At 39.5% G+C, this 27,499-nt stretch overlaps 1 protein-coding gene across 5 annotated transcripts; it reads left to right on the top strand.

Annotated features, from left to right (window-relative positions):
- Positions 1–5,492: 5,492 nt before the first annotated feature.
- dnajb5 (DnaJ heat shock protein family (Hsp40) member B5) lies at positions 5,493–27,055 on the top strand. 5 transcript variants are annotated; one of them, XM_023343962.1, is made up of 6 exons: positions 5,527–6,021; positions 6,348–7,252; positions 7,392–7,466; positions 8,992–9,269; positions 16,847–17,511; positions 23,540–27,055. In XM_023343962.1, exons 4-6 carry the CDS (start codon positions 9,059–9,061, stop codon positions 23,771–23,773), a joined length of 1,110 nt encoding a protein of 369 aa, XP_023199730.1. In that variant the 5' UTR covers positions 5,527–6,021; positions 6,348–7,252; positions 7,392–7,466; positions 8,992–9,058; the 3' UTR covers positions 23,774–27,055. The 5 variants fall into 5 exon arrangements, with proteins under 5 accessions (XP_005804056.1, XP_023199730.1, XP_023199729.1 ...); XM_023343961.1 differs by having other exon boundaries at positions 7,358–7,466; XM_005803999.2 differs by lacking the exons at positions 6,348–7,252; positions 7,392–7,466 and having other exon boundaries at positions 5,493–5,572; positions 5,751–6,021.
- Positions 27,056–27,499: the final 444 nt, after the last annotated feature.

The following is a 27,499-nucleotide window of genomic DNA, read 5'->3' as shown; positions in this document are numbered from 1 at the left end:
TGCTAACATTTTTTCTTTACTTCCTCCTCACCCTTGTTGCTCTTTTCACAGCTCACAGTTTGTGCACCGGTGTTTTAATAAGTCCTAAAATCTTAATTTTCTGCTCCCAACCTTTCTGGTGTTTATAAAGCCATTACAGCTTCGTTCGCTGACAAGCATCAATGTGACTGGATTTCACATGCTGTCATATGTTCCTGAGGTACAGTGCAAATTTAAAAAGAGAGCTTTCACGCAGAAAAATCAGGGGGGCGGTCTGTAAATGGAGCTTTGTGCTTTTGTGTGCATGCTTCCATCCAGCCACCTCATTTGACACCAACATGTCTGCCAGAGAGAAACCTCTGCTCAGCCACCAGCGGTCTCTATGGTTACAGAATGGCTGAAGTGATGGGGGAGAGGAAGAGGAGGAGATGCTTACAGACACTCATTGCTGCCTCTTCTTGCGTCTCAAAAATAGCTTCAGAGCGTCTCTCGCCGTTTAGTCTGCCGTCTGCTCTGCCGTCTCACAGCTCTGCTGGTGAAGGACTCTGAAGAAGTTTGGGTCCAAGAGAAACCTTGCTCTGAAGTATTAGCCTCACAGAATGTGTCGCACACACTGTGTACGTGTGCACACATTGCTGCGATTCCTGGAAGACACATGCATGTCTGGCATGTTCCTCCATCAGTGTGCAGACCCGGAGTTGGGTCAGGAGTAGCTGCTCCCAGGATGTTTCAGTGCACACTCAGCATCAGCGCCGCATGGGAATGAACTCACGTCAGTCGCTGGTCATTAGAGCAGAGAAATGTGACTTCGTTCTCTGAAAGTTTATCAATTATGCAAAAACATCTGCCATTATTGAGTCAGAGAAGGTGATCTTATGGCTGGTGTGACAGCCAGGGGTCTCGGTCTCTTTGTTCTGCTGCTTTCATTTCTACTCAGAGATTATTGTTATTATAAATTTTGTGTTTTAATATTGCACTTAAGCTTCTCTATTTCCAGCTTAGAACAATTTTACATCAAACAAGTTGAGTCAAGTCATTGCACATTTTCTTTCACACGCATAGTGTCAGAATTATACACACTGGCTGGATAAGATCTCATATGGAAACAATTATGTTTTTTAACAATTTGAGTATTATAACTTACTTAAAACTGAAAGAAGGATCTATAACTTTCTTCAATATTTACTTTACTATTTGTCAGCTCTGGAAAAACATTAAGAGACCACTGCACTGAACCCTATTGAAAACGTCCTGGTTATTCCATCAGATATTGATAAAACATTAGTATTGTTTCTAAATCAATATGAACTTGTTTTCTTTTGCATTATTTGAGGTCTGAAAGCGCTGCATCTTTTTGTTATTTTGACCATTTCTCATTTTCTGCAAATAAATGCTAGATTTTTGCTTGGGATTTCGGAGACATGTTGTCAGTAGTTCATAGAATAAAAGAACAGTGTCCATTTTACTCAAACATGAACCTATGGGGTGCTGTGGTGGCGCAGGGGCAAAGCATGACCCATGTTGAGGCCTTAGTCCTTGTAGCGGTGGTCGTAGGTTCGATTCCCGGCCTGGCGACGTTTCCCGCATGTCTTCCCCCTCTCTGATTACCCTGTTTCCTGTCAAACTACTTTCAAATAAAGGCCACTAGAGCCAACAAAACCTTTAAAAAAAACCATGAACCTATAAAGAGTTAACTCAGAGAAACTGATCATTTTAAGTGGTCTCTTTGTTTTTTCTAGAGCTGTAGCTGTGGGCATGTCCAAATAAAATTTACTTTTATTCCCACTGAAAAACAGTTAAAATAACACCCAGCTGTGTCACAGCAGGTGTACGTGAAGAGAATATAATTATTGTGATTCTGTTTTTAGGTTTTCTTTTAGTCTTTCTTTCTTACCGGCTGCTTTCAAGGTGAAGTTGCATGAACGGCCAGATAAAGACAAGCTGAAAGTTGTTTTGAATGTCCTCAAATTGTAGACAGTTTTCCAGACAGAAAAATGACTGATTTCAAATCCATAACAGACTCATAAGCCATTGCAGTCGTCTTTCAGACAGCTTTTTGAATCTCACTGTGGTGCACGCTCTCACTTCAACAGTCTGGAGCTCAACACATTAAATGCCTGAGGGTTAAACAGGGCGAAGCTCCTTCACAATGCAGTAGTAATCTAATCAAGCCTAGCATGTGATCTTAGCTAGTGTGTGTGTTAATCAGAACAAAGGTTGTTTTATTTATTTATGTTGCTTGAATCCTTCCATATTGTAATTATGTTAAGTATCCACATGTCAGGGTGAGTTCTCGCTATCAGGGTGTCCTAATTTCTACGAAGTGACTGTATGTAAACTTCTGACTGTAATTTTAGGAAGGATTAACAGGGACGACCCAATCAGGACCAGGAGCCTGTCTATGTTCCCTCTTTCCTTGGTTCTTGTTTGCAACACAGTCTCTCCATCTGTTTTTCTTCTTGTTTGTATATTAACACCCCTCACCCCGCTCCAAACACACACATACACACCATCTATTTGGTTGCATACATAGCTGAGCAATGTCTCAGTATTCTTCCTCTTTTGACCAAATCCTGCATCTCTGTGGCTTTACGTCGTGACCCAGGAGTCGGTTCGTGACACTTTATACAGGCTAATTGAAATTTCATGATGAGTCCCTCATTGCATTTCCGCCTCACAGATTGAGCTGAGGCTGCATGAATCAAACTCTGCTGCTAAACAGCTGCTCCTCTATAACAGCTGCAGTGACCAGAAGTCCCTTCCTGCTGCCAAAACACATGGACTCTTTAGCTGGACCCACAAGAATGTCCCTGAATGTCCCTCTGCAAAGCAGCTTCTCTACATGCTCACATTGTTTCAAATGTTAAATGTGTGTGTGTGTGTTTTGTTCGCAGCATATCTGCGTGTGTCAGACAGACTCCTCCATTCAGACGCCCACCATTCTCACACCTCCTCGCCTCACCGGTGACTCAAACTTAAATTAGTTTTTATTTCTCTCTCCAGCTCTTCCTCTGGCATCGACCATTCAGAGCAGAAGTGTCCTGCTGAGCGTACCTTTATGGGCACTTAACGATAAAAGTCATCAATAATGACTCAGACCTTCAGCACTGCTGCTCTAATGTGATGTTTCTCTGAGAACGGGACAGGCTGGTTGTTATTTATATCAGGACTGAGAACACTGATGAAGCCAAAGGGAAATATATTAATATTTCGCCCTCAAGATATTTATTGTTTCACTTTGTTGCAAGCAGTAAATCCTCTCGATTGTAAACAAGCAAGAAAATCCTCTGATGAGGAGACATTTTGCTCAGAAAGCCTAAACAGGACTTTCTGAGCCCTGTGTCGACTCATTTCTATATAATGGGGCTGATGAGTCAGAAGCTCAGTATAAAAGTAAGGTGTCGTATTTAGCTAAAATTAGTCCCAGACTAAGAACTGATGGCAGTCCAACACTTCGGACGGCCGCCGGGCTAACAGGTTGGTTTCTGTAGGTCAGCAGGTTTGGAGCATGTTCAAGTTGAGGCTTTGTTTTCCAGTGGTTAGTTTATAGAAACATGTTAAAAACCTAGTAAAAAATAGTTCAGATTCATCCAAAGATGATATTTAGTGTTATGTGATGCATTGCATGATGTTACCCTGTAATTATCATGAGTTATATAAATCTTCATTCACAAATTATTGTGCTGCTCATTTTCTCCATAAAACAAAGTGCATCTTTTCTAACAGTTCTGAAATATTGGTGAAATTCCCATGTTAAAATTGTTTTTTGTTTTTCATTAAATCATCACAGCACAAATATTAACCCACTTAATAAAATGCATAGTTTGTATCTTGCAGCTGACATAGTGGATATGTTACTCTTTAGTCATCGAGAGAGAAGGATGTTGGGTCATTATTTTTTGCAAAATCTCTGGATTATCTGGACTTCTGGATCCTCTCCTTGGTTTTCCTCTCTTCAACTCACCGCTGAGGTTTTCTGCTGGATTTCCGTGTGGGGACTTGGATAGTCCACTGTCGTGGAAAATAACAGATTTTGAGTCTGATAAACCCTTTCTATGCTGTTTAACTAAATAAATGCACTCAAAGTGAATTTGTTTTGTGGAACTTTGCTCATCTTTACCAGGATGTGTATAGGGTGTTTGTAATCATTTGTATTATGTTATGTTTTGTGTAGAAAACTATTTTGTGAGAAAGAGTCAGAGAGAAAGCATGACATTTATATAGTGAAGACATACAAATTGTTGAAAAAAGAAGTGTAACTTTTTAAACTTTCCAATCTGTTGCAGACCCTCTTAAGCTGCTTTTTTAAAATTACTTTTTAATGGTTTACTTAACTTTCACTGTATATTTATTAAAGAGTCCCACACAAGCGTCTTTTTTTTTAAACGTCCATCCTAAGGGTCAAGGCTTGGTTATTTTAGCAGAGCTGTCTAAACTTAGATTTTAAGTGGGGGGTAAGGTTTTAGTGTTGCGCCTGTGTAGAGCATTCCTGGTCGGTTGTTAGCAGAAATCTTTTTGGTGTCCACCCTCAGCAACGTCCAGCGGCAGCTACAGCAGTGGTGCCACAGATCTACTTCATATGCTGCACATGCTTGGTCATTTTTACATTTTTTTTTTAAACTCACAATGTTTTACACTTAATTGGTGGGCTAATAATGACTAAACTGAGAAGGCAACTTGTTCCTTGATGATAAAATCTGTCACTTATCAAAGACACAGTAGTAGGAGTAAAGATGTTTGGTAATTTTTAGAAATATAGAATGCATTAAATATTTTCCAGTCTGACAAAAAAAAAAGCAAAGCAGAAATTGCTTAAATAACTAAATGAGGACTTTAACACAACTTTCACACTACCAATGTGTTTCTTAGTAACTATAACAGCTGGTGACAGCAGTGGTGTATGATATGGGTGGGATGGCTCAACACCCAGGGCACCATTGTATCAAGGGGTGGCATAAATGTGCAATAATGGTGTCAGTTACATCTCAAAATGCATATGCAGTGTTTTATAAATGTTTCAGCCCCTGTGCTGTGGACAGTTTAGTCGAAGTCCTGTAAGAAAATGTGTCTGGTTCTGATTTTGAAGTTAGTGAAATAGAGCCTTAGAGAAAATGCATAAGGAAAGTGAGATAGAGAGAGATGCCTGGTTAATTTAAAGCCTGCATGCTGTGATTTGATGATTGCAGTTTTTATAGAGATAGGAGGTAAAGATGCGGGTGTGAGTGGAGTCATCTCATGACTCAGACCAGGCACGAGGCACGACTGTAGCACCGCGCGCATGGACACGCTCACCCACATTTTTTAGATCCGCATCCAAACGGGACTCTATCTCGTTTGTGGACAGCTGATCTACAGCAATCATCTGTCCAATCTAATCAGAGCAAAAAGAAAGAAACATATACATTGTTTTTGATAGTTTTGGGAAACTTGTTTTTTTTTAGTTGTTCTTCAAGAAATCCAGGGGGGCAAAAAAAAAAAAAAAAAAAAAAGACTCCTGCAGGGCGGCTGAGGGGGCTGGGTCTGGTCTGATCTCCAGTCCAGGCTCCATATTTCAGGCACAAGTCCAGGGACGGACACCGCAGCAGTAGGGTCGGTAAGGAGATTTTAAAATACAGTTTTTACTTTTAAAGGATTATAAAGTTTAAGAAGAGGGCTGCTTTTCCAAACAACCATCAGAGTTAAGTTGTTCACGCTGTTGGAGACATCGATTTAGACACATTTCTCTCCCTGATTCTTAGAACCAGTCTGTTTCTGCTTCCCCATCAACACAGCACTGGTACAGATTTGGCTCTGAGGTTTTCCACCGAGACGTCAGGCAGGTGGGCGAGCGGGCGGGCGGACCTCAGCGTTTGGTCACTGGTTATTTCAGAGCCTGTGATCCCCGCCGGTCGGTGCTGCGTCCTGACGTCAGGTTATTATAAGGAGGCAACGGAACCGGAGCGGCTGGGCAGACAGCGGGGCTGAAGGGGAGAAAGGAGCGCAGAAACAGGCTGAAGGAAGCCGGACCATGCTGATCTGATTCTCCACTGACAGGGCATTCTGGTAGGGCTTTGTCTTCGCTCCTTTTACGTGGTCTGTGGGCCTGCATATGAGTATGTATGTGTCGGAAAATAAGCGGAAATATTGAGCTTTATTTTTGGCATCACATCGCAAATTGGAACTGTTTCTTTAAGTAGAGGGCACAGGCAAAAAAAAAAAAAATCCTCATTTTGCTCTCTGGAGACTGCTGTGCCCTGTTGAGAGGCACTGCAGTGAGGGGGGTCTCTCCTGCCCATAAGGCTGAACACAATAGATTCAGGCAGTGTATCACCGTGGTCTGCAGTGGGCTTCTTCCTTCTGTTTTTACACAAAATCTCCTGTGATTCCAGAAGAGGTGATTGAGGGGAAATTATTCTGGAGCTACCAGGCAGAGTTGATGTGGAGAAGCCCTTTTGGTTACAGTAAGATGAAGGGGATTCCTCTGCTCTCCATCTCAGACTACATCATCACCATATCGCCATGGCAACAGTTGGTGAAATCTGTACTCTCTGTTCCCTACATATCACTTAATAGATCTCACACTAAGTCTCCAAATGAGATATCTGGAGGGTGCATGGCAGATCCAGGGCCGGCCTGAGGTTGTCTGAGGTCCTGAGCAGAATTTAATTTGGGGGCCCCTTCCAGCAAAACCCATTACCGTTGAGAGGCACACTTAGACTTCAAGTGTGGCTGTTTCATCTCTTCCACCACAAACTAGTGGCTCAGTTAGATTTTTGAAAATGGTCAACATTTTCAAAGCCAGATTTTTTCTTGGTTTGTCTGATGACGAATCAAGTCAAATTTAGTGTAACTAAAAGTGAAAGTGTTATATCAGATGTATACCATCACTGCACTGTTGTATGAAACCATAACATTTTATTGTTATGCTTAAATTAACACATCAACACTAATGTTTTTTTTTTAACTTTAACATAAAAATGCAATAAACTTCTCTGGGTTATTTTGAATCTGGTGTAATATTCACCATTTTGCAAATAGAAATAGGCATTTAAGTTTAAAGATAACAGAAGAAATAAATCAGAAATTAGTCAGCACTACATAAAACAAACGTGTGAGGCTTTTATTCTGAAGAACCACACGTGTCTTTTTGTAATGATGTAAAGTGTTCCATAAGCAACCACTCAAATAATGCTGGTTCTTGTTGCTCAGCAGTTCAATAAGTAACGTGGCGACTGCGGTGACAGTTGTGGGTTTGATTCCAGCTTCCTTGTGCCACATGTTGGTGTGCTGCTAGGTGAGGCACTTAACTACAACTTGCCTTCTGATCTGTGTATGTAACTGCAGGAATTAAAACTTAAGTTTTGCTACAAATGTAAAACTCTTGGGATTTTTCCAACAGATTTTTTCATAAATCTACCATGTGTAATTTCAAGATTTGGTGCAAGTCCTCCAGGCCAGCAGGGGGCCATCAGCAGATGTAAAGTAGGCCTGTTTGGCCAGGTCATAAGGTGATTCTCAATAGTTTTGAATATAATTGACAAATGTCTGTATTTCAATAATTTAGTTCAGAAAATTAAACTGAAACACAGCATAGATACATGTATACATGCATTTAAAGTGTTTATTTCTCTCAGTTTTGATGATATTGCCAGGGTTTTGGGTTGTTTGAGTTGTTTTTGTGCTTATTATTTATGTGTTCCTTAGTTTCAATTTTTGATTTAGATCAGCCGTGTTTCTGTTTTCCTTTGCTTCAGCCCTTTCTTAGTTACTCCAGTTTAACTATGTTCCTAATGTCTGGTTATTTGTTAGTATTAGATTCATTTTTACTAAGTTTATCCATTTTTGACCCATGTGCCATTTTCTCTCTTTCTCTCCCCTCACACCGTCAACCCATTCTGATCATCCATCTATTCCTTGTTCACTAATCAATATCCCCAGTATATACAGTATATATCTCATTCTCAGTCACTCCTTGGTGGTTCTTCCTGCTAAATCTAATTTCGTCCCCGTTCACCTGGCTGGCTTGTTTGTTCCTGCTGTGATTTTTTTGTTTTGTTTTGCTCTGGCTCCTTGCGTTCCTTGTGATTTTTGTATTTTTTTGTTCTTCATTTTTTATTAAAATTTAAAAACTACTCGCCATCTCCACCTTGTTGCAAGGTGGAGATGCAACAAGGTAACAAGACTCATTTTGATAGATATTGGTTCAGAGCTTATTAATTAAAAATTTGGCTACTTAGAAAACTGTAAAATTGCAAATAACCAATAAAAAAGTATTTTTTGTACAGAATTGCGGGCTACTTAAATTTTTTGCTGTCAATTCATGACCAGAGCTCATTTTGCTTGAGATGATCAGCTTGTGGTTTTGTGGGTGTTAAGGAAGCCCGGGTTGAGTTAATTGCAACCTTGTCTCTTTACTCTGTATCTGCACTCTGTGATCCTGACACATTCAACCTAGAGTCTGAATCTAGATACAAGCTCTCCATTTGTGTTTATGTGGTCAAATACAGAATTTACTTTCACCTGACAAGAGGACTTTGAACCAAGAAGCAACAGTTCGCTTCGTCCAGTTAGAAGTTTTAACACAAGGAATGTAACAGCTTGTGTGCAACATCCTCGATCCTTGCATACAAAGGGCGTGATGGCCCTTGAGATTCTAACTCCAGCTGCATTCCTCACATTGTAAACCTCCTCCAAACCCTTAAATATGCTTTGCCTTGTAATTGTCTAAAAGGTGTGGCTATTTCTAATATTTCTGCATCTTTTTCTACCACACTTTATCCCATCATTGAACGTTTATTGGTCCTATGTTATGTTATAATTATGCTAGAAACTGAATTATGGGTTTTCATTTGCTGTAAACCATAACGAATGTATAAAATGTATAACTGCGTAATAGGTTCATGTGACTTAAACTTTTCAAATTGAATAAGTTAACTTTTTAACATAATTCTAAGCTACTGAGATGCATCTAGCTTGTCATTTTTGGCAGCGTCTGTCTCAGATGATTGTCATGAGACTCTTATTGTGTCCTAGTATCTCACCAGTGATACAGCACAGTCTGAGCTGAAGAGAGGGCTTCTGGGTCCTGAGAGGCGTAGGTATGGGGAAGGACTACTACAAGACCCTTGGGATCCCCAAAGGTTCCAACGAGGATGAGATCAAGAAGGCCTACCGACGGATGGCGCTGCGCTTCCATCCGGACAAGAACACAGATCCAAACGCGGAGGAGAAATTCAAGGAAATCGCAGAGGCCTATGAGGTTCTCAGTGACCCGAAGAAAAGGGTTATCTACGACCAGCTGGGAGAGGAAGGTGAGGAGGAAATGGGTGCTGTGAAAACGTTTGGAGAGCAAGAAGCCTGCAGAGCTCATTTTGTCTGAGAAGCCAGCAGGCATTTCTATTGAGATAACTCAGGCACAGGTCTAATATCACACAAATATGTGTTAGTCACTCAAGTAATAATGTTATCTCGTTGTGTGATTGTTGGTTATTATAGTGTCAACAACCCTCACCAGGTCCAATAACTCATAGTCCTCCTCAGCTGCTGTTGTGATCTGTGTATGAATGTGTGTGTGAGTTTCCTGACAGACAGATGGCTCGAGATCATGATGATGCTGCGATATGAATAGAGGCAACTGCTGTAGTTTGCATTTGTGGGCGTTTTGTGCATGCATGTGTGTATTTGTGTTCAGTTTTTTTGCTTGCAGTGACCTCGTATTTCAGTCACTGTTGCTCCACTGGCAGCACTGCTGGAAGATCAGTGATGCTGTGGGATTTTTTTCCACCCACAATGGTTTATTCTCTCTGCTTTTTGAGAGAGATCCTCTGTCTGGTATCTGATTTTATACAGACTTCCAAAACTTTTTTTTATTTAAAATTTACATGTTTTCAGGTCATTTTTCTACATTTATTTCCTCTGAAGTTTTAATATAGTTTGGACATTTTGGTACAAAATATTTACCTATCTTATCTCTAGGTACCACAAATTTCAAAACAACACAAAGCTGAAACTGACTCCTGTTTTTGTCTTTTCTACTAACTTCTAAACTTTTATTGCATAGTCAACAATACAGTAATACTGAAAGTTGACACTGACTTAATATATGCAGTGAGGGAATGTTTCTATTCCTTTTTCATTCATGAAATCAAAATAAGTCCAACTGGCCTCCATATAATTCAGGTCATAAAAGGGTTAATGCTCAGAGGCTCAGGTTAGGTAAACATGAATTTAAAGGTAACTAAAGCCCAAAAAGTGATGAAAAGACTTTTTCTAAAATTTTTAATGCATCTGTATTCAGTCTATAGGTCAAAACCCAAAATACTGATGGGTGAAATGATAAAATCAACATTTGATGAGTAAAATTAAAGATAAAGAATGTAAAAGAAATACGCCTTTAAAAACTAAAGACAAGACAAGTCAGAAAATCAAACATTTGTTCATTCTAAATTTGACTTTATTTTTTTCATACTTATCCACACCTGGGAAATGGTAATAAAAACTAGAAAAACAAAATTTCTGAAGAAATTTAGCCGGGGCCTGCCAAGGCGCGCCCGTGGGGTTTGGGCCCGGCGTCGTCACGCCACAAATTTGCATCGACGCTAAAGAACGCCGCTACGTAATCAGTGGCATGCGGAGAACCGCAAGAACGTTAAGTGAGGTGGACGTGCACCATTCAGTACGATTTAAAATTTTCTCAAGGCTTTTATTTTGGAAGTTTTGTTAAACTTCATTTCAAAGGGCCAAACTAATCCCATGCGTAATAGTCCTTGGGTTAAAATAGTTATATAATGCTCAAAACACAAGTAGCTGATGTAAAAATATTCAAGGCTTTTATTTTGAAATTTTCAGTATGCTTCATTTTAAAGTTCCGAACTAATACCACGTGTAAGAGTGCTTTGGATGAAAAAGTCAAATAAAGCCAAAAAGAGCAATTACGTCATGTAAAAATATTCAAGGCTTTTATTTTGAAATTTTCAGTATGCTTCATTTCAAAGGGCCAAACTAATACCATGTGTAACAGTGCTTTGGATGAAAAAGTCAAATAAAGCCAAAAAGAGCAATTACATGATGTAAAAATATTCAAGGCTTTTATTTTGAAATTTTCAGTATGCTTCATTTTAAAGTTCTGAACTAATACCACGTGTAAGAGTGGTTTGGATGAAAAAGTCAAATAAAGCCAAAAAGAGCAATTACCTGATGTAAAAATATTCAAGGCTTTTATTTTGAAATTTTCAGTATGCTTAATTTTAAAGTTCCAAAATAATCCCATGTGTAACAGTTACTGAGTTAAATCAGTTATATACAGCCCATAGCAGCGGGTAGTTCTAAAGGCCAGTTCTCAGTCCTGATCTGTTTCAACTGAGGATAGATAGAACTACAGCGATGCGTATTTGTAGTCCAAATCAGCAGCCAACAGCCTCTTGAGTTCCGTTGCCATGGTAAATAATGGTCTCAGCAGGTGTGAGCTGTGAGTCATACATGCTCAAACACACAATTGTGTGTTTGAGCCAACACGGTTTACTGAAAAAAAGCATTGGAAACAAATCCTTCTTGTTCGGGAACCGTAATACATATTCGAAAAGCGTTTCGAGCGTATTAGAGGCCTATGTGTCGTCTGCGATAGTCCCGAGATTCATATCTGTACCTCACTCAGAGCATTTACAGTGATGAGAGAAAGAAATGTTGTGCCCAGATCTGAAATTCTATTCAAATACATGGGAGAGAGCCTCAGACAGCCTCAGAAAATCCTGTCGCATGACTTTGCTCTGAAGCACCGTGACAGAAAACCGTACGGTCTAGATAAATTTCGAAAACATTTTACCGGAGCAGACAGGCGTATCAATGTCAGGACCGATTTTGATACTAATCGTGCGATATTTGTGGGCGTGATGGCGATTTCAAAAATGATTTGGGCTGAAAAAGTTGTCTTCATCTCTCACTCTAAGCAGCCAGAGACGCACTCTAACTTTAGGAAAAATGAGAAACTTTGGGTCGCTTAGAGGCAAATTGTGGACAAACCGTAACTGGTATCGACGAGCCGTCTTCACTTTCGAAGAGATCACAGACGTATCTACAAAATGAAATTTGAATGGCATTTCTAGGTGAATTTGTGACGACACAGCAAATCCTCAAAAATAGGGTATTTCTAGGATTTTTCCCATTGAGTTATAATGGGGTTTTTTTCGTAGTTTTTTGCGAATTATGTCGCCACGTTAAGCCCAAATCCCACCAGAAGTAATAGCTGGAATGGCGTGAATTTTCTGCAGGTTTTGATACCTCATTTGTAGGTGTGCACCAAGCGGTATGAGCCGCATTAACGGTTACGGAAGAAAAATAAAGAAGAACTAGAAAATTTCGGAAGAAATTTAGCCGGGGCCTGCCAAGGCGCGGCCGTGGGGTTCGGGCCCGGCGTCGTCGCGCCACAAATCGGCGTCGACGCCAAAGAACGCCGCGACGTAAGCAGTGGCACGCGGAGAACCGCAAGAACGTTAAGCGAGGCGGACGTGCACCGTTCGGTACGATTTAAAATGTTGTCAAGGCTTTTATTTTGGAAGTTTTGTTAAACTTCATTTCAAAGGGCCAAACTAATCCCATGCGTAATAGTCCTTGGGTTAAAATAGTTATATAATGCTCAAAACACAAGTAGCTGATGTAAAAAATATTCAAGGCTTTTATTTTGAAATTTTCAGTATGCTTCATTTCAAAGGGCCAAACTAATACCACGTGTAACAGTGCTTTGGATGAAAAAGTCAAATAAAGCCAAAAAGAGCAATTACGTCATGTAAAATTATTCAAGGCTTTTATTTTGAAATTTTCAGAATGCTTCATTTCAAAGGGCCAAACTAATACCACGTGTAACAGTGCTTTGGATGAAAAAGTCAAATAAAGCCAAAAAGAGCAATTACCTGATGTAAAAATATTCAAGGCTTTTATTTTGAAATTATTATTATGCTCCATTTTAAAGTTCCAAACTAATCCCATGTGTAACAGTGCTTTGGATGAAAAAGTCATATAAAGCCAAAAACAGCAATTACCTGATGTAAAAATATTCAAGGCTTTTATTTTGAAATTATTATTATTCTCCATTTTAAAGTTCCAAAGTAATCCCATGTGTAACAGTGCTTTGGATGAAAACGTCAAATAAAGCCAAAAACAGCAATTACCTGATGTAAAAATATTCAAGGCTTTTATTTTGAAATTATTATTCTCCATTTTAAAGTTCCAAACTAATCCCATGTGTAACATTGCTTGTGATGAAAAAGTCATATACGGCCAAAAAAAGCAATTACCTGATGTAAAAATATTCAAGGCTTTTATTTTGAAATTATTATTATTCTCCATTTTAAAGTTCCAAAGTAATCCCATGTGTAACAGTGCTTTGGATGAAAACGTCAAATAAAGCCAAAAACAGCAATTACCTGATGTAAAACTATTCAAGGCTTTTATTTTGAAATTATTATTATGCTCCATTTTAAAGTTCCAAACTAATCCCATGTGTAACAGTTACTGAGTTAAATCAGTTATATACAGCCCATAGCAGCAGTAGTTCTAAAGGCCAGTTCTCAGTCCTGATCTGTTTCAACTGAGGATAGATAGAACTACAGCGATGCGTATTCGTAGTCCAAATCAGCAGCCAATAGCCTCTTGAGTTCCGTTGCTATGGCAAATAATGGTCTCAGCAGGTGTGAGCTGTGAGCTGTGAGCTCTCAAACACACAAGTGTGTTTGAGCAAACACACTTTACTGAAAAAAAGCATTGGAAACAAATCCTTCTTGTTCGGGAACCGTAATACATATTCGAAAAGCGTTTCGAGCGTATGACAGTTCAATGTGTCTTCTGCGATAGTCCCGAGATTCATATCTGTACCTCACTCAGAGCATTTACAGTGATGAGAGAAAGAAATGTTATGCCCAGATCTGAACCGAGATCGGCTGTCACTGTAATTTCAGCAAAAATGAGAAAGTTTGGGTCGCTTAGAGGCAAATTGTGGACAAACCGTAACTGGTATCGACGAGCCGTCTTCACTTTCGAAGAGATCACAGACGTATCTACAAAATGAAATTTGAATGGCATTTCTAGGTGAATTTGTGACGACACAGCAAATCCTCAAAAATAGGGTATTTCTAGGATTTTTCCCATTGAGTTATAATGGGGGTTTTTTCGTAGTTTTTTGCGAATTATGTCGCCACGTTAAGCCCAAATCCCACCAGAAGTAATAGCTCCAATGGCGTGAATTTTCTGCACGTTTTGATACCTCATTTGTAGGTGTGCACCCAGCGGTACGAGCCGCATTAACGGTTACGGAAGAAAAATAAAGAATTATAACTAGAAAATTTCGGAAGAAATTTAGCCGGGGCCTGCCAAGGCGCGCCCGTGGGGTTCGGGCCCGGCGTCGTCACGCCACAAATCGGCATCGACGCTAAAGAACGCCGCGACGTAATCAATGGCACGCGGAGAACCGCAAGAACGTTAAGCGAGGCGGACGTGCACCATTCAGTACGATTTAAAATTTTTGTCAAGGCTTTTATTTTGGAAGTTTTGTTAAACTTCATTTTAAAGTTCCGAACTAATCCCATGTGTAACAGTGCTTTGGATGAAAAAGTCATACAAAGCCAAAAACAGCAATTGCATGATGTAAAAATATTCAAGGCTTTTATTTTGAAATTTTCAGTATGCTCCATTTTAAAGTTCTGAACGAATCCCATGTGTAACAGTGCTTTGGATAAAAAAGTCACATAAAGCCAAAAAGCGCAATTACCTGATGTAAAAATATGCAAGGCTTTTATTTTGAAATTATTATTATGCTCCATTTTAAAGTTCCGAACTAATCCCATGTGTAACAGTGCTTTGGATGAAAAAGTCACATAAAGCCAAAAAGCGCAATTACCTGATGTAAAAATATTCAAGGCTTTTATTTTGAAATTATTATTATGCTCCATTTTAAAGTTCCGAACAAATCCCATGTGTAACAGTGCTTTGGATGAAAAAGTCATATACGGCCAAAAAGAGCAATTACATGACGTAAAAATATTCAAGGCTTTTATTTTGAAATTTTCAGTATGCTTCATTTCAGAGGGCCAAACTATTCCATTGTGTAACAGTGCTTTGGATAAAAAAGTCACATAAAGCCAAAAAGCGCAATTACCTGATGTAAAAATATTCAAGGCTTTTATTTTGAAATTATTATTATGCTCCATTTTAAAGTTCCGAACTAATCCCATGTGTAACATTGCTTTGGATGAAAAAGTCATATACGGCCAATAAGAGCAATTACGTCATGTAAAATATTCAAGGCTTTTATTTTGAAATTATTATTATGCTCCATTTTAAAGTTCCAAACTAATCCCATGTGTAACATTGCTTTGGATGAAAAAGTCATATACGGCCAAAAAGAGCAATTACGTCATGTAAAATATTCAAGGCTTTTATTTTGAAATTTTCAGTATGCTTAATTTTAAAGTTCCAAACTAATCCCATGTGTAACAGTTACTGAGTTCAATCAGTTATATACAGCCCATAGCAGCAGGTAGTTCTAAAGGCCAGTTCTCAGTCCTGATCTGTTTCAACTGAGGATAGATAGAACTACAGCGATGCGTATCTGTAGTCCAAATCAGCAGCCAATAGCCTCTTGAGTTCCGTTGCTATGGTAAATAATGGTCTCAGCAGGTGTGAGCTCTGAGCGCTGAGCACACAATTGTGTGTTTGAGCAAACACATTTTACTGACAAAAAAGCATTGGAAACAAATCCTTCTTGTTCGGGAACCGTAATACATATTCGAAAAGCGTTTGCAGCGTATGACAGTTCAATGTGTCTTCTGCGATAGTCCCGAGATTCATATCTGTACCTCACTCAGAACATTTACAGCGATGAGAGAAAGAAATGTTGTGCCCAGATCTGAAATTCTATTCAAATACATGGGAGAGAGCCTCAGACAGCCTCAGAAAATCCTGTCGCATGACTTTGCTCTGAAGCACCGTGACAGAAAACCGTACGGTCTAGATAAATTTCGAAAACATTTTACCGGAGCAGACAGGCGTATCAATGTCAGGACCGATTTTGATACTAATCGTGCGATATTTGTGGGCGTGATGGCGATTTCAAAAATGATTTGGGTTGAAAAAGTTGTCTTCATCTCTCACTCTAAGCAGCCAGAAACGCACTCTAACTTGAGCAAAAATGAGAAACTTTGGGTCGCTTAGAGGCAAATTGTGGACAAACCGTAACTGGTATCGACGAGCCGTCTTCACTTTCGAAGAGATCACAGACGTATCTACAAAATGAAATTTGAATGGCATTTCTAGGTGAATTTGTGACGACACAGCAAATCCTCAAAAATAGGGTATTTCTAGGATTTTTCCCATTGAGTTATAATGGGGTTTTTTTCGCAGTTTTTTGCGAATTATGTCGCCACGTTAAGCCCAAATCCCACCAAAAATAATAGCTCCAATGGCGTGAATTTTCTGCACGTTTTGATACCTCATTTGTAGGTGTGCACCCAGCGGTACGAGCCGCATTAACGGTTACGGAAGAAAAATAAAGAATTATAATAATATTAAAGAGACGCTTGTTGGGTGTAGAGTAATAGGTTCCTGCCATTGCTTTGCATGGCAGGCCCCAATAATATTAAAGAGACACTTTGTTGGGTGTAGAGTAATAGGTTCCTGCCATTGCTTTGCATGGCAGGCCCCAATAAAGAAACACTTTCTCCGACAATAGCAATAGGTTCCTGCCATTGCTTTGCATGGCAGGCCCCAATATGATACTGTTCCAGGGGGTTTGATGCTGGGGTCAGAGCCATGTGTGTGTTAGAAGATGTTCACAGATGCACGGGGTTTTTAGCGTGTGTTTGTATGGTCAGTCATTTCTTAGCCCTCTGTTCTGTTACAGGTTTGAAGACAGGAGGCAGCAGCTCTTCTGGCGCTCCTGGCAGCTCGACGCATCACTACACTTTCCATGGAGACCCTCACGCCACCTTTGCCTCTTTCTTCGGGGGCTCCAACCCTTTCGACATGTTCTTTGGCTCCAGCCGCAGCCACAGCCGCTCCAACGGTTTCCCCTTCCACAACGACCACAGCAACGGCGCAGAGCAGGACACAGAAATGGATGAGGATGACCCCTTTGCTCATTTTGGGAGACAGTTTGGCTTTCCTGGAGGAATGAACAATGGCTTTCCAGGGGAGGGTCGCAGGAGGAGGGGGCCAACCCCGTCAGAGCGCCTGGGGACCCACCGGAAGCACCAGGACGCGCCGGTGGTCCACGAGCTGAAGGTCTCACTGGAGGAGATCTTCCACGGCTGCACCAAACGCATGAAGATCACTCGCCGCAGGCTGAATCCAGACGGGAGGAGCATGAGAACAGAGGACAAGATCCTCAACATCGTCATCAAGAAGGGCTGGAAGGAGGGGACCAAGATTACTTTCCCAAAGGAGGGGGACGAGACCCCTGAGAACATTCCTGCCGACATAATGTTTGTGCTTAAAGACAAGGGGCATGCCCACTTCAAAAGAGACGGTTCCAATATCATTTATAACTGCAAGATAACCCTAAAAGAGGTACGTCCAACTTATTTTATCTCTGTTCAACATCTCATGTTGTAGCTCTACAACATGAGATTGTAGAGCTACAACTATTCTATTAGTTGCTAACATTTCTATTAGTTACTAATTCTTTAGAGGGATTTTGATTCCCAGTGGATCCAATCATTCAAACACTCACTGCAGTCACACAGCTGGGAAGCTTTGGGACAGAAATGCCTCAAACTTTCTAAAACTTTTCTACATTTATCATCTTCAACCACACAATTTAGCATGTCTTATTGGGATTTTATGTGATAGACCAACATTAAGGAGTGCAAAAATGTGAAGTAAGGAGAAATATTATTTTACAAAGAAAAATTGTTTGCTAATTTAAGTCAGGTATGTAGAGTAAAACAAAAATCTAAAACATGCCGGACATGTTTTAGATGAAGGACTGGATTCTCCCATCTTTGATTAAAAAAAAAAAGAATATTCCCAAACTTTAAACATCTTAATCACAATAAAAGCTACAAACCTGCCAATAGATGAGCATCCAGCTAAACTGACCGTCCAGGAAAGGAGAGCATTAATCAAAGAAGAAGCCAAGAAGCTGCTGTGATCCACAACTTAGATGTGAAAATGTTAGTCACCTACAAGAAGTAGTTTAGAATGGCCTAGTCAATGTCCAGAAACCTGCAGCTGTTATTGCAGTGAAAGATGGTTCTATTAACTGCTGAGTTAAGTATTGTATATACAAATGTGAGCCTTTAACCTTTTTAAAATCATTTTTAAATTTTATTTATTTGAGAGAGCAAGTATGAAAAACAAGTTTGAGTTTCTTTCCTTTCAAAATTACACTAATGTATCTGTCTATCACAGCAGTCTGAAACCTGTGACTGCAGTCACATTTGACTTTCCACAATGGCTCTTACTAGCTTTGACTGAAAATTAAAAGGAGCCAGTTATTGTTTTTTAATACAGATATAATAACAAATGCAGGTTTTTAACCATTGCATTTTTTCCTGCAATATTTGCACTGGATTCCCACAAAGTACAAGTAATATGTTTTTAGATCTCTTTTTCTTGTCTATAGGTTGAAACCTATGTGCTTTAAAATAATAATAATAATAATTCATCCACTTTTATGTTTATCTTTATTTTAGATCCTAAAAATAGAAATGAAACACTTCTTTAAAAATAACAATATGTACATATTTGTCTAAAAAGTCATCTTTTTTCAAAAAGTCATGTGACATTTAATGCTCTAAACAAGTCTTATTTGGCTAATCCAAGAGCAAAATGGCTCCTTAGGTTGCAAACTCCTGGTCTATCACATAAGATTTTAATAAAACCCTTTATATTTGTGGTTGCTATATGAGAAAATGTAAAAGCGCTGAAGGCTTGTGAATATTCCTACAATGCACTTTATTCTGCTCCTCAGTCCTAGATGTGTTCATTGCATGTGGTCATTGCTGGAGGACAGGATCAGTCGGAGCGGAGTCTCTGCCACCCACATGTGAGAGAGGAAGCAGGAATGTGGTGTCCTGGTGTGACAGGCATAGAACCACCATCCTCATTCGTTATGTGCATCAGCATGAAATCATATACATAAACACCTAAGACAGCACACAAGTATCCACCTCCTGCAAACACATTCAGATAAAGATGGATTGTAGTGTTACAGTGGTGACAATCCCAGCTTCTATTATTGTAACTGGCAGGATATTTAATTGGCCGCTCCTACAGTGTGGAGGGCACTGGGTGCTCCGTTGCTTTAGTGTTTCCATTAAGGTTGCCACGTCCTGACAGTCAACCTGATGGTAGGTTCGCTGAGATGACCAGGGATGTCAGTGCTGCTCTTTGTACTCTGCTTAAGCTAATTTTTATGGTTTTTCTGCAAACTTTTGCAAATAACCAGCTAGGTAATGGAGCAGTGGCCTCACACAGCAACTCTGCACAGACGAGAGCACATTGGAGTTTATTGAGTCATATTTAAAGCTAGAGATGTTGTTTAATCAAACCTGCAAGCGATTAAGTTTGCACTTTGCAACTCCCACAGCTAAAACCTTCTCATCTTTCAACAGCCAGATAAGAGACTTAAGTCTGGTGGAGTTAAACATGAGATGAGGCAGAGTAGGAGAAATGTGTCTGGGGTGGGGGCTGCATCCTGGGAGTTTTAGGGAAGTGGGTCAGATGATTTAGTCTCCTAAGCAAAAATGAGCTCATATATCTCTCCTCCTTCTGCTCTGCTTTCTTCAAAAATGCCGAGGAATGCGGCAGTGAAAAACCCAGCCTCAAATGCGGGCTGCACACACTCCAATCTATCAAAGTGTAAAATATGTCATGCAACACATAAAACAAGTTCTGTCACAGGAATAATCGCTGCCATAAATGAAAGCCAGCTTGTTGTTTCTAAGGAGCAAAACAGAACCGTTTGGATGTGTTGATGTTCGAGGTTTGAGTATTAAATATTATGTCATATTTTGACAGCTGGATTCTTCCCTAGCTATGAGGTTGCTCAGTTTTGTTTTCTGCCAGAAGCATCCCTCAGTAGGCAGCTTAGTTTAGTGCTGCCAATTCTGCTTTACCATGCTGTGACACTCATGGGAGACGTTCATCCCTGCAGCATCTCCAAAAGTCACAAGCAACAGGAGATGTAGCTCAAATCTGACACTCTGATTTCTCTAGAAGCAAATTCTTTCCACACCCATAGGAGGCCAGAATGTAGCGATGATGATGGCTCAGTGCGCTCCAGTCAAAATGGGACGCCTGTCTTCCATCAACTTAATAGTCGCTGATGCGGATGATGAATCTTTTCTAGTAGATTTTGTGCTTGAATAGACAGTTCTGGATTTTTGAATTTATATTTTGTTAAACTTCTACCTGCAGTAGAGATCTCTCATAGCATTTCCATTGGTGTAAATCCAGATTAGTTGGACTCAGTGGCTGAAGGTAACAGCTTGTTCCACAGGAACCAAGACCAAAGTAAACTTTTACCATCTTTAAGCAACTCTAGTGTCAAAATAGTCAAAGCAATTCATGCAAATGATGAATTTGATGCTGTATGTCATTGATATTTCCGAATTAATCTGTCTTAAACAACTTATTTTTGTCAAGGGGAAAAAATATCTTGGGTTTGATAAATTGTCAAAATATTGCAAGTGCTCTTGCAAGAAAATCTCACACGTCAATGCAGAGCCAAATTACAAGGTGTGGACAAAAACCGATTACACAGCATAAATAATGTATTAAAGTTTTTATTCCATCTTTATGCAAGTGAAAGAAAAAAACAGTCTTTTCAGTTTAACTCTGGCTTCTCTTTTCTTTTCAGTTTGGTAAACCTTTTTAAAGTCTTTTTGTAGTCGTCATTCAGTAGAGCCACTTTTCTGCTCCTGTAATATTATTGAGCCAAGAAATTACCTCCCCGAAAAAACGCATGTCAAATGTACAAAATGGGATCTTTTGTAGGATGTTTCAATGCTCCTTTCTGCTTCAGACGTTTCCCCCACAGTTCACAGAAAGCTTGAACTCAGGTCATGTTGCAAGGCAGCTCTGTATGGTTTAGTGATGTTGTTTGCAGCTATGGATTTAAATTGTTACCATGATATTTTACTTACTGCAATGAAAGAAAAAGTGGTAATAAAAAGTGCTTTTAATACATCTGTCACTGCACATAGCCTGGGATATAAAAACACAAATATTACTCTAAAAATAGAAAAATGACAGCTTTCATCAAACAAGCTCCTTCACTACCTCATTTACATTAAGCAGTAATGTATTGCTAGACAAGAAATAAATGAATGAATTAAATCTTCTTCAAATATATTGATGTTTATTAATGATTTCATTAAACCTGTAGTGGAAAATCATAGTTTAAACAGTTAAAGTATGAATCTCAACCTACTGTCTTGATAACAAACTACAATTTAAAAAAATGATCGCAATAAATCATTGTTCTAAGTAATATTTCTTCACCCAGTTATATATGACAATTATCCATTCCTGCTTCTGAGAGCTACTTTACTAATACTATTTTGTGACATACTGTGTTTACTGTTTAAAACAAGTAGAACAAAAAGTGTAAAGTAGAATGAATGCCTGCCGTAAAAGTAAAGCATTGTATAAAATTAAACTACCGTATCAGTTTAAGTGAATGCTATTTTGCTGTCATTTACTACGCTGCAGTTATTCTGACCAGATACACTTGGCATGTTCTGTTCTCAGCACACATTTGAAAGAGGTGGTGCTGCACCTCCTTCTTCAATTTTCTGTGCAAATCATCATCAACGTCAGTCCACATCTTTGAGAGGACCCTTTCGATTAAGAGGATATTTATCTGTTGCATCCTGAAGCAAACACAAAACAGAATTTTTAGGTTTAAGCAGGATGGATTTTTTTCTCTGAGAAAATCTTGAGAGTTTGCTTTCCGTAAAAAGTGTCAGTGTTTGTTTGCATGTGCCAGTCTCTGTGGTGCTGTTGTCTGAGCAGAGCCTTATGCAATCACTGATCAGATGGGAGTGTGCTCTCAGTGTTATGGCAACCTGTATCTGTGTGTAAGATCTGCATTAGTGAATGAAAGTGTTCAGAACTGGAGGATGAGTCTCTAAGGCAGCCAAAAGGCCAGGTCAAAGGGCAACGTATGTATTGGATGACAGGACGCTGATGTCATGGCTGGAAAATCACTCTCTGTGACAGCTGCTCCGCTTGACCCGAAAGTCAATGGTCCATATTTACTTTCTATCAGACAGAACAAGAAAACCCAGCAACGCTCCTAACAGAACATTTAGCAAGTACAGACATAGATGTGCTGTGAGGTTAAGCCTGTGCAAAGACACAATTACATTATGAAAAGCTGGCGGAGTGGAAGTTAATAGTACTTGGAACTTAGTTTATTTTCTTTAATGTTTGGCATTATGAATTTGCTTCAGGATTCTGCGGGACACATGCATTCTCAAAAACAACTCTGCATTGATTATAGTCATTATGAAATTGTTTATTTTAAAGTTTGTAGACTATCTGTGAACCACCTGATTCCTTATCAGCGAACGTTTATAGCTCATATCTTTCTGCTGAACGACTATTAAACCTTCCCCATGATTGTGTAGGTCACAACATAACATTTCTTTGCTAACTATGATGTTTTTGGTCTTATTCAAATTTTCTGATCAATTGAACTCTGAGTTGTCATTACCTGTAACCTACTTGAAATATATTATTCTATATTTGAATATAAACACAAGTTTCACTTACATATACATTTCAAAGTTACTATTTTGTTTATTCACTCTTACTCTCCTGACCCAAACCTTTCGGATTTGTAACTGTGTGCTCATCTCCATCTGTGTCTCTTCACACCTGATTTTTTATTTTACTGTTTTTCTTTGTAGCAGTTGCTTCTAAGTGTTATATAAAGTCTGTTGTTCATTCAGATATTCAGTCACACAGTTAAAAATAGTTGTTTCTGTTCAGCCTTAATATCCCGAAAGATGCCCACCACAAAGCCTGTGAAGTCGTTAAAACCCACATGTCTCTGGATTCATGGTACATTGTGATAAGGAGGTTATGCTTATGTGTGTGAGTGTGAGTGGGGGTGTGCGTGCGTGCGTGTGTGTGTGTGCGCTGCCAAGCGTGACTGTGTGGATCTGACAAGCCCTCCAACTATTCTCGAGCTCAGCCGATTCCTGCCTCACTTCATTAGTCCAAGGTATGAGGGTGCTGCTAAAATTAGTCCCCAGTGCAATGCTGACACACTTGTGCACTCACACAACACACAAAGAGCTGAAAACTTTTCCGATGCCAAGTTCCTAATGTTCTTTTCCAGAGGCGGTTCTCCAGACCCGGCAGCGCTGTAGTCCAAGCTAAGTGATCTTTAAAGTGGAACACTCTCTGTTTTCCACACACACAGCACAGAAAACACAACAGCATGATGTTGTGTTTTGGGGGTGAGGGGAGATAAACTCCAGTTTTACCCCATGGAAACATTAAGTCATTAGGATATTCATGGCTCTGGAATTCATTTCTTTCTATAGACTTTAACCCTCTGTGTTTCCTCTCTCTTTTCCAGGCGCTGTGTGGCTGCACTGTTAGTATTCCCACGCTGGAAAACCGCGTCATCTCGCTCCCTTGCCACGAGATCATCAAGCCAGGAACGTTGAAGCGGGTCAGGGGAGAAGGTCTGCCTTTCCCCAAGAACCCGTCGCAGCGCGGTGACCTCATCGTGGAGTTTTCTGTCCGTTTTCCTGACAGGATCCCCCCGCAGTCCCGAGAGATTATCAGACAGCACCTCCCCCAGTCGTAGGAGGACCACTCAGAGCCCTCCACCGGCAAATAAAACTACCCATCATACAACCTCATCTACTCCTCCCATATATGGTAGTTACGGTTTTACTGTCCTGTGTTGATCACAACGTCTTAGAAGGACAGACAAAGACTGGCAGGATCAGGATTTAATTTAGCTTTGTATGTGCTGTCTTTTGGTCCAAGCACACACACACACATGCCCACACACACACACACACACACATGAGTCCCCAGACAGTGAAGCGGTGCTGAGGCTGGGCTGTGCACAACTGTGGTTTCTACCCAACCTTCTTTTCTGAACAGTTTTTTACAAATTTATCAGTGGTTTTATAAGCTCTCCTCCTCTCCAATCCTTATCTTTTTGTGAAAAGGATGAAGTTTGAGATATTTTTTTAATGCTTAATTAGGATTTTTTTTGTTTTCTTATTTTTACCTCAAGTGTACCAGCAGCTTGAGTGTTTTCAGTACATAGTCTAGTTTTAACATAACTCCACCTTGACTTTGACTCCATGCTAAAGAAACATAGATTTTAAGTCTGTAGACTCGTTAGTGTGGTCGACCTTCCCCAAACAGACATCTGCTAGGCCAAATTTCACATAAAGTTCCACATTGCACTGCAGTTTAGACTTGGCATGGGCCGGTTTCTGGTCTCAAGGTATTCCAGGGTTTTTAAAGGTTACGGTTTCAAAACCCCCAAACCTTTCTTTCATACTGATTGTTTAATGTCATTTTATAGAAGAATATGAGAAAATACTGGCATTAAAAGCAACTTTTTCTAGCTGTTTGAAGTTGCTGTTCCCTCGTTTGTTGCTGTGCACTGCCGGTCAGCTGCTTGAAAGTATGCTACTACTGTTTTTTATTGCTTAAAAGAAAGAGAAGTTCAGCTATTTGGATACAGATCTGGTATAACACAGAATGTCATTATATGAAAACTAGAAGGGTGTCATTTATTATTGTTATTAAGCTGTTAGACTGTTTTAAAACTGTATCTGTTAAGCTTCAGCATGTCACAATCAACTGCTTGCCCATAGAGTCAGCAGTGTAATCATGATTATGGCATCTAGAGCGCGAGTCCCCAAGTCTAGATGGATCCCTTCTCCAACACACCTGAATCAAATAACTGACCTCCTCTGCATGTCATCAACTTCCAGAGGCCTAATAATGAGCCATTCATTTGATGCAGGTGTGTTGAATCAGGGATTTGTCTATAAGTTTTAGTACCTTGGCTCTTGACGGCTCTCGCATTTAACACTATGGCATTCGGAATTTGATTGCCAGATAAGCAGAGCTGCTGTGGATGTTTTTGGTCCAACGGGATGTTTTTCTTGTTTTTATTCCAACATAGTTTGTTTTGCTACAGAATTGACAAGAACAGCGACTCAGATAGCGGCCATAACAACATCACTTTATGTCACACTGTAAGCTACACTGATGCATCATTCATGTCAGCATGCTGGATGCTTGAAAATGAAAGTGGAACTCATTACAGGACCTACTTTCCGAGTAATTCTGTTAAATATTTTCTGACCATCACATTTTATTGCAACATAGTCTGTTGATCCTTAAATATAAGAATAGATGGTGACATTATGGGAAAACTAACATACTCAGATCACTGTGATTCCACATTGTTGATCCCAAAACACACGCAATACCCAGAATGGGATACAATTTTTACACAAATACCCTTCATTTCATCATGTTTATATCCACATAATGCACTTTTCAATATGAATCAGCATGAGAGCAACTATAGTTCTTGGTCCTTTTAGGACAAATATGTTTGACCTAAGATGTTACCTTTAGCCTGCATGTCACCTGTTTTTGTCATGGCTATGAAACCAGCTTGTGAAAAAATTGCAGCTCAGAGAAATGATCCCAAAACGTCTCATACAGATAAACCATCAACCACTAATTAAGAAGCAGAACAACAAAAAGCGATTTTTTGCAAATTAAGCACGGTTACTTAAAGAAACTACAACACTTTTCAGATCTTTATTGTACATTTTGTTTAATTTTATGTAAGACAACCAATTTACCAGTAAATAAATTAAATAACCTTTCCTATAATAATCATTATGTAATAGTGTTTTAGAAGTAACGCTACTTTTTATTCTGATTCAAATGAAAACAATTAGATTACATCAAGCATTTTGGTCTTAAGCTTTTTTGTAATTACCACTTGGCTAAATTTTGTCATACCATGAGGATTACGCACCGGCCCATGTCTAGTTCACATTAGCCCATCTTGGTTGAATTGAAACGACAATCACAACCTGCAACTGCAGCGGGAGCTTTGATAAAAATCTGCTTGCAACAAAGGGTGCTTTCCTTCATGCTGAGCTGCTCATCACCGATTAGCTGGCTCACTTTCTAAGGGACATACAGGTGCCTTAGCCCAGTGTCAAACCAATAACACAGGCCACACTGAAATATATACAAAAAGCCATGAGTGCACAACAGATGATGCCCTATGCTGTGTTAGACTTTACCATCTGGAGGTGGTAAAACTGTAAGTAAGCAATGTAAAGTTTATAAAGTACTGTAAGTAAGCCAAAATGTTTTTAGGGAGCAATTTGATACGAGACTGAGGATTTTTGTAAGTAATTTAAAGCAAAGTGCCAAACAAGTAGAGGTGGGATTTTCCCCGAGGGACTAAATGACAGTTATTCTGACAGCCCCCTGCTCTGTTGTGTATTATATCTTTGTTCTCTTGTGGCTTTTGAAGGCCATGTCTTGGTGCTAAAGTGAGCAGTGCCACCAATAAACCACACTGCTTTGTGATTTGATAAGGCTTCTGTGTTTTATATGTGTACAGCTAGTAGAACACCCTGTTTAGGAACCAGGCCTTGAAGCAGATGATCTTTTTCTCAACAGCAGGGGGCGCTGAAACCCGTTGAGCTCCTCCTCATTTTGTATTTTACATCAGTGATGTAAAACACACAGAGATGTTTATATGAGCATGAGTTATGCAGGACGTTCATGTTGGTCTTACATATATATATATATAAAATGTTTTCTTCCTGGGATGTTTAAATGCATTAAAAATGCACTTTTATATTGTTCAAAATATTGCGGAAACAATTATAGGATGGGAGAGACATGACTGTCTGATTGTGTGATTGTTTGTACTGCCTCTTAAACCCTCAGAGGTGTGGCTGCAACCAGAGTGTACATGTACCGCTGCTGAAAACTCGCCATCACTGCTTGTCTGCATTTGACAATACGGTATTTATTAACTTTTAATAATGTAACAAATAAACCAAATGTGTGAAATTAATCTTGTGTCATTGTGTTATTCTAGCTCAAGCTAACACTGAATTGGATGATTATGTCATGTAAGGATAACAGTGTAATATTAGCAAGTTTTGAAATGGCTCAATAAACAGGGTAGGATGTTTTCTTCTAAGCACAAAACACAGAATCAAAACTTTATGAAGGAGGATCAAGGCTGCCAAAATTACCCCAACTTTACATCAACAACAAATCCAACAAACTCAGAACAACACCTAAAAGCACTGCAGACCTCGTTTTCCCCACTAAAGGTCAGAGTTCATGATTCAACAGTAAGGAGGAAACTGAACAAAAATGGCATCCATAAAATTTGTTTGATTATCTAAAATTTTGACCTGTGACCAAAAAAAATGACATTTTTTGTCACTCCTCACAAGAAGGCAAATTTCTATACTGAATATTTCTAGCAAAAACTGGTTCCAGAAACAAA

Source organism: Xiphophorus maculatus, chromosome 12 (assembly GCF_002775205.1).
Source record: "Xiphophorus maculatus strain JP 163 A chromosome 12, X_maculatus-5.0-male, whole genome shotgun sequence".
Taxonomy (NCBI): domain Eukaryota; kingdom Metazoa; phylum Chordata; class Actinopteri; order Cyprinodontiformes; family Poeciliidae; genus Xiphophorus; species Xiphophorus maculatus.
The sequence above is the reverse complement of the archived record's forward strand: the minus strand, read 5'-3'. Positions and strand labels throughout refer to the sequence as shown.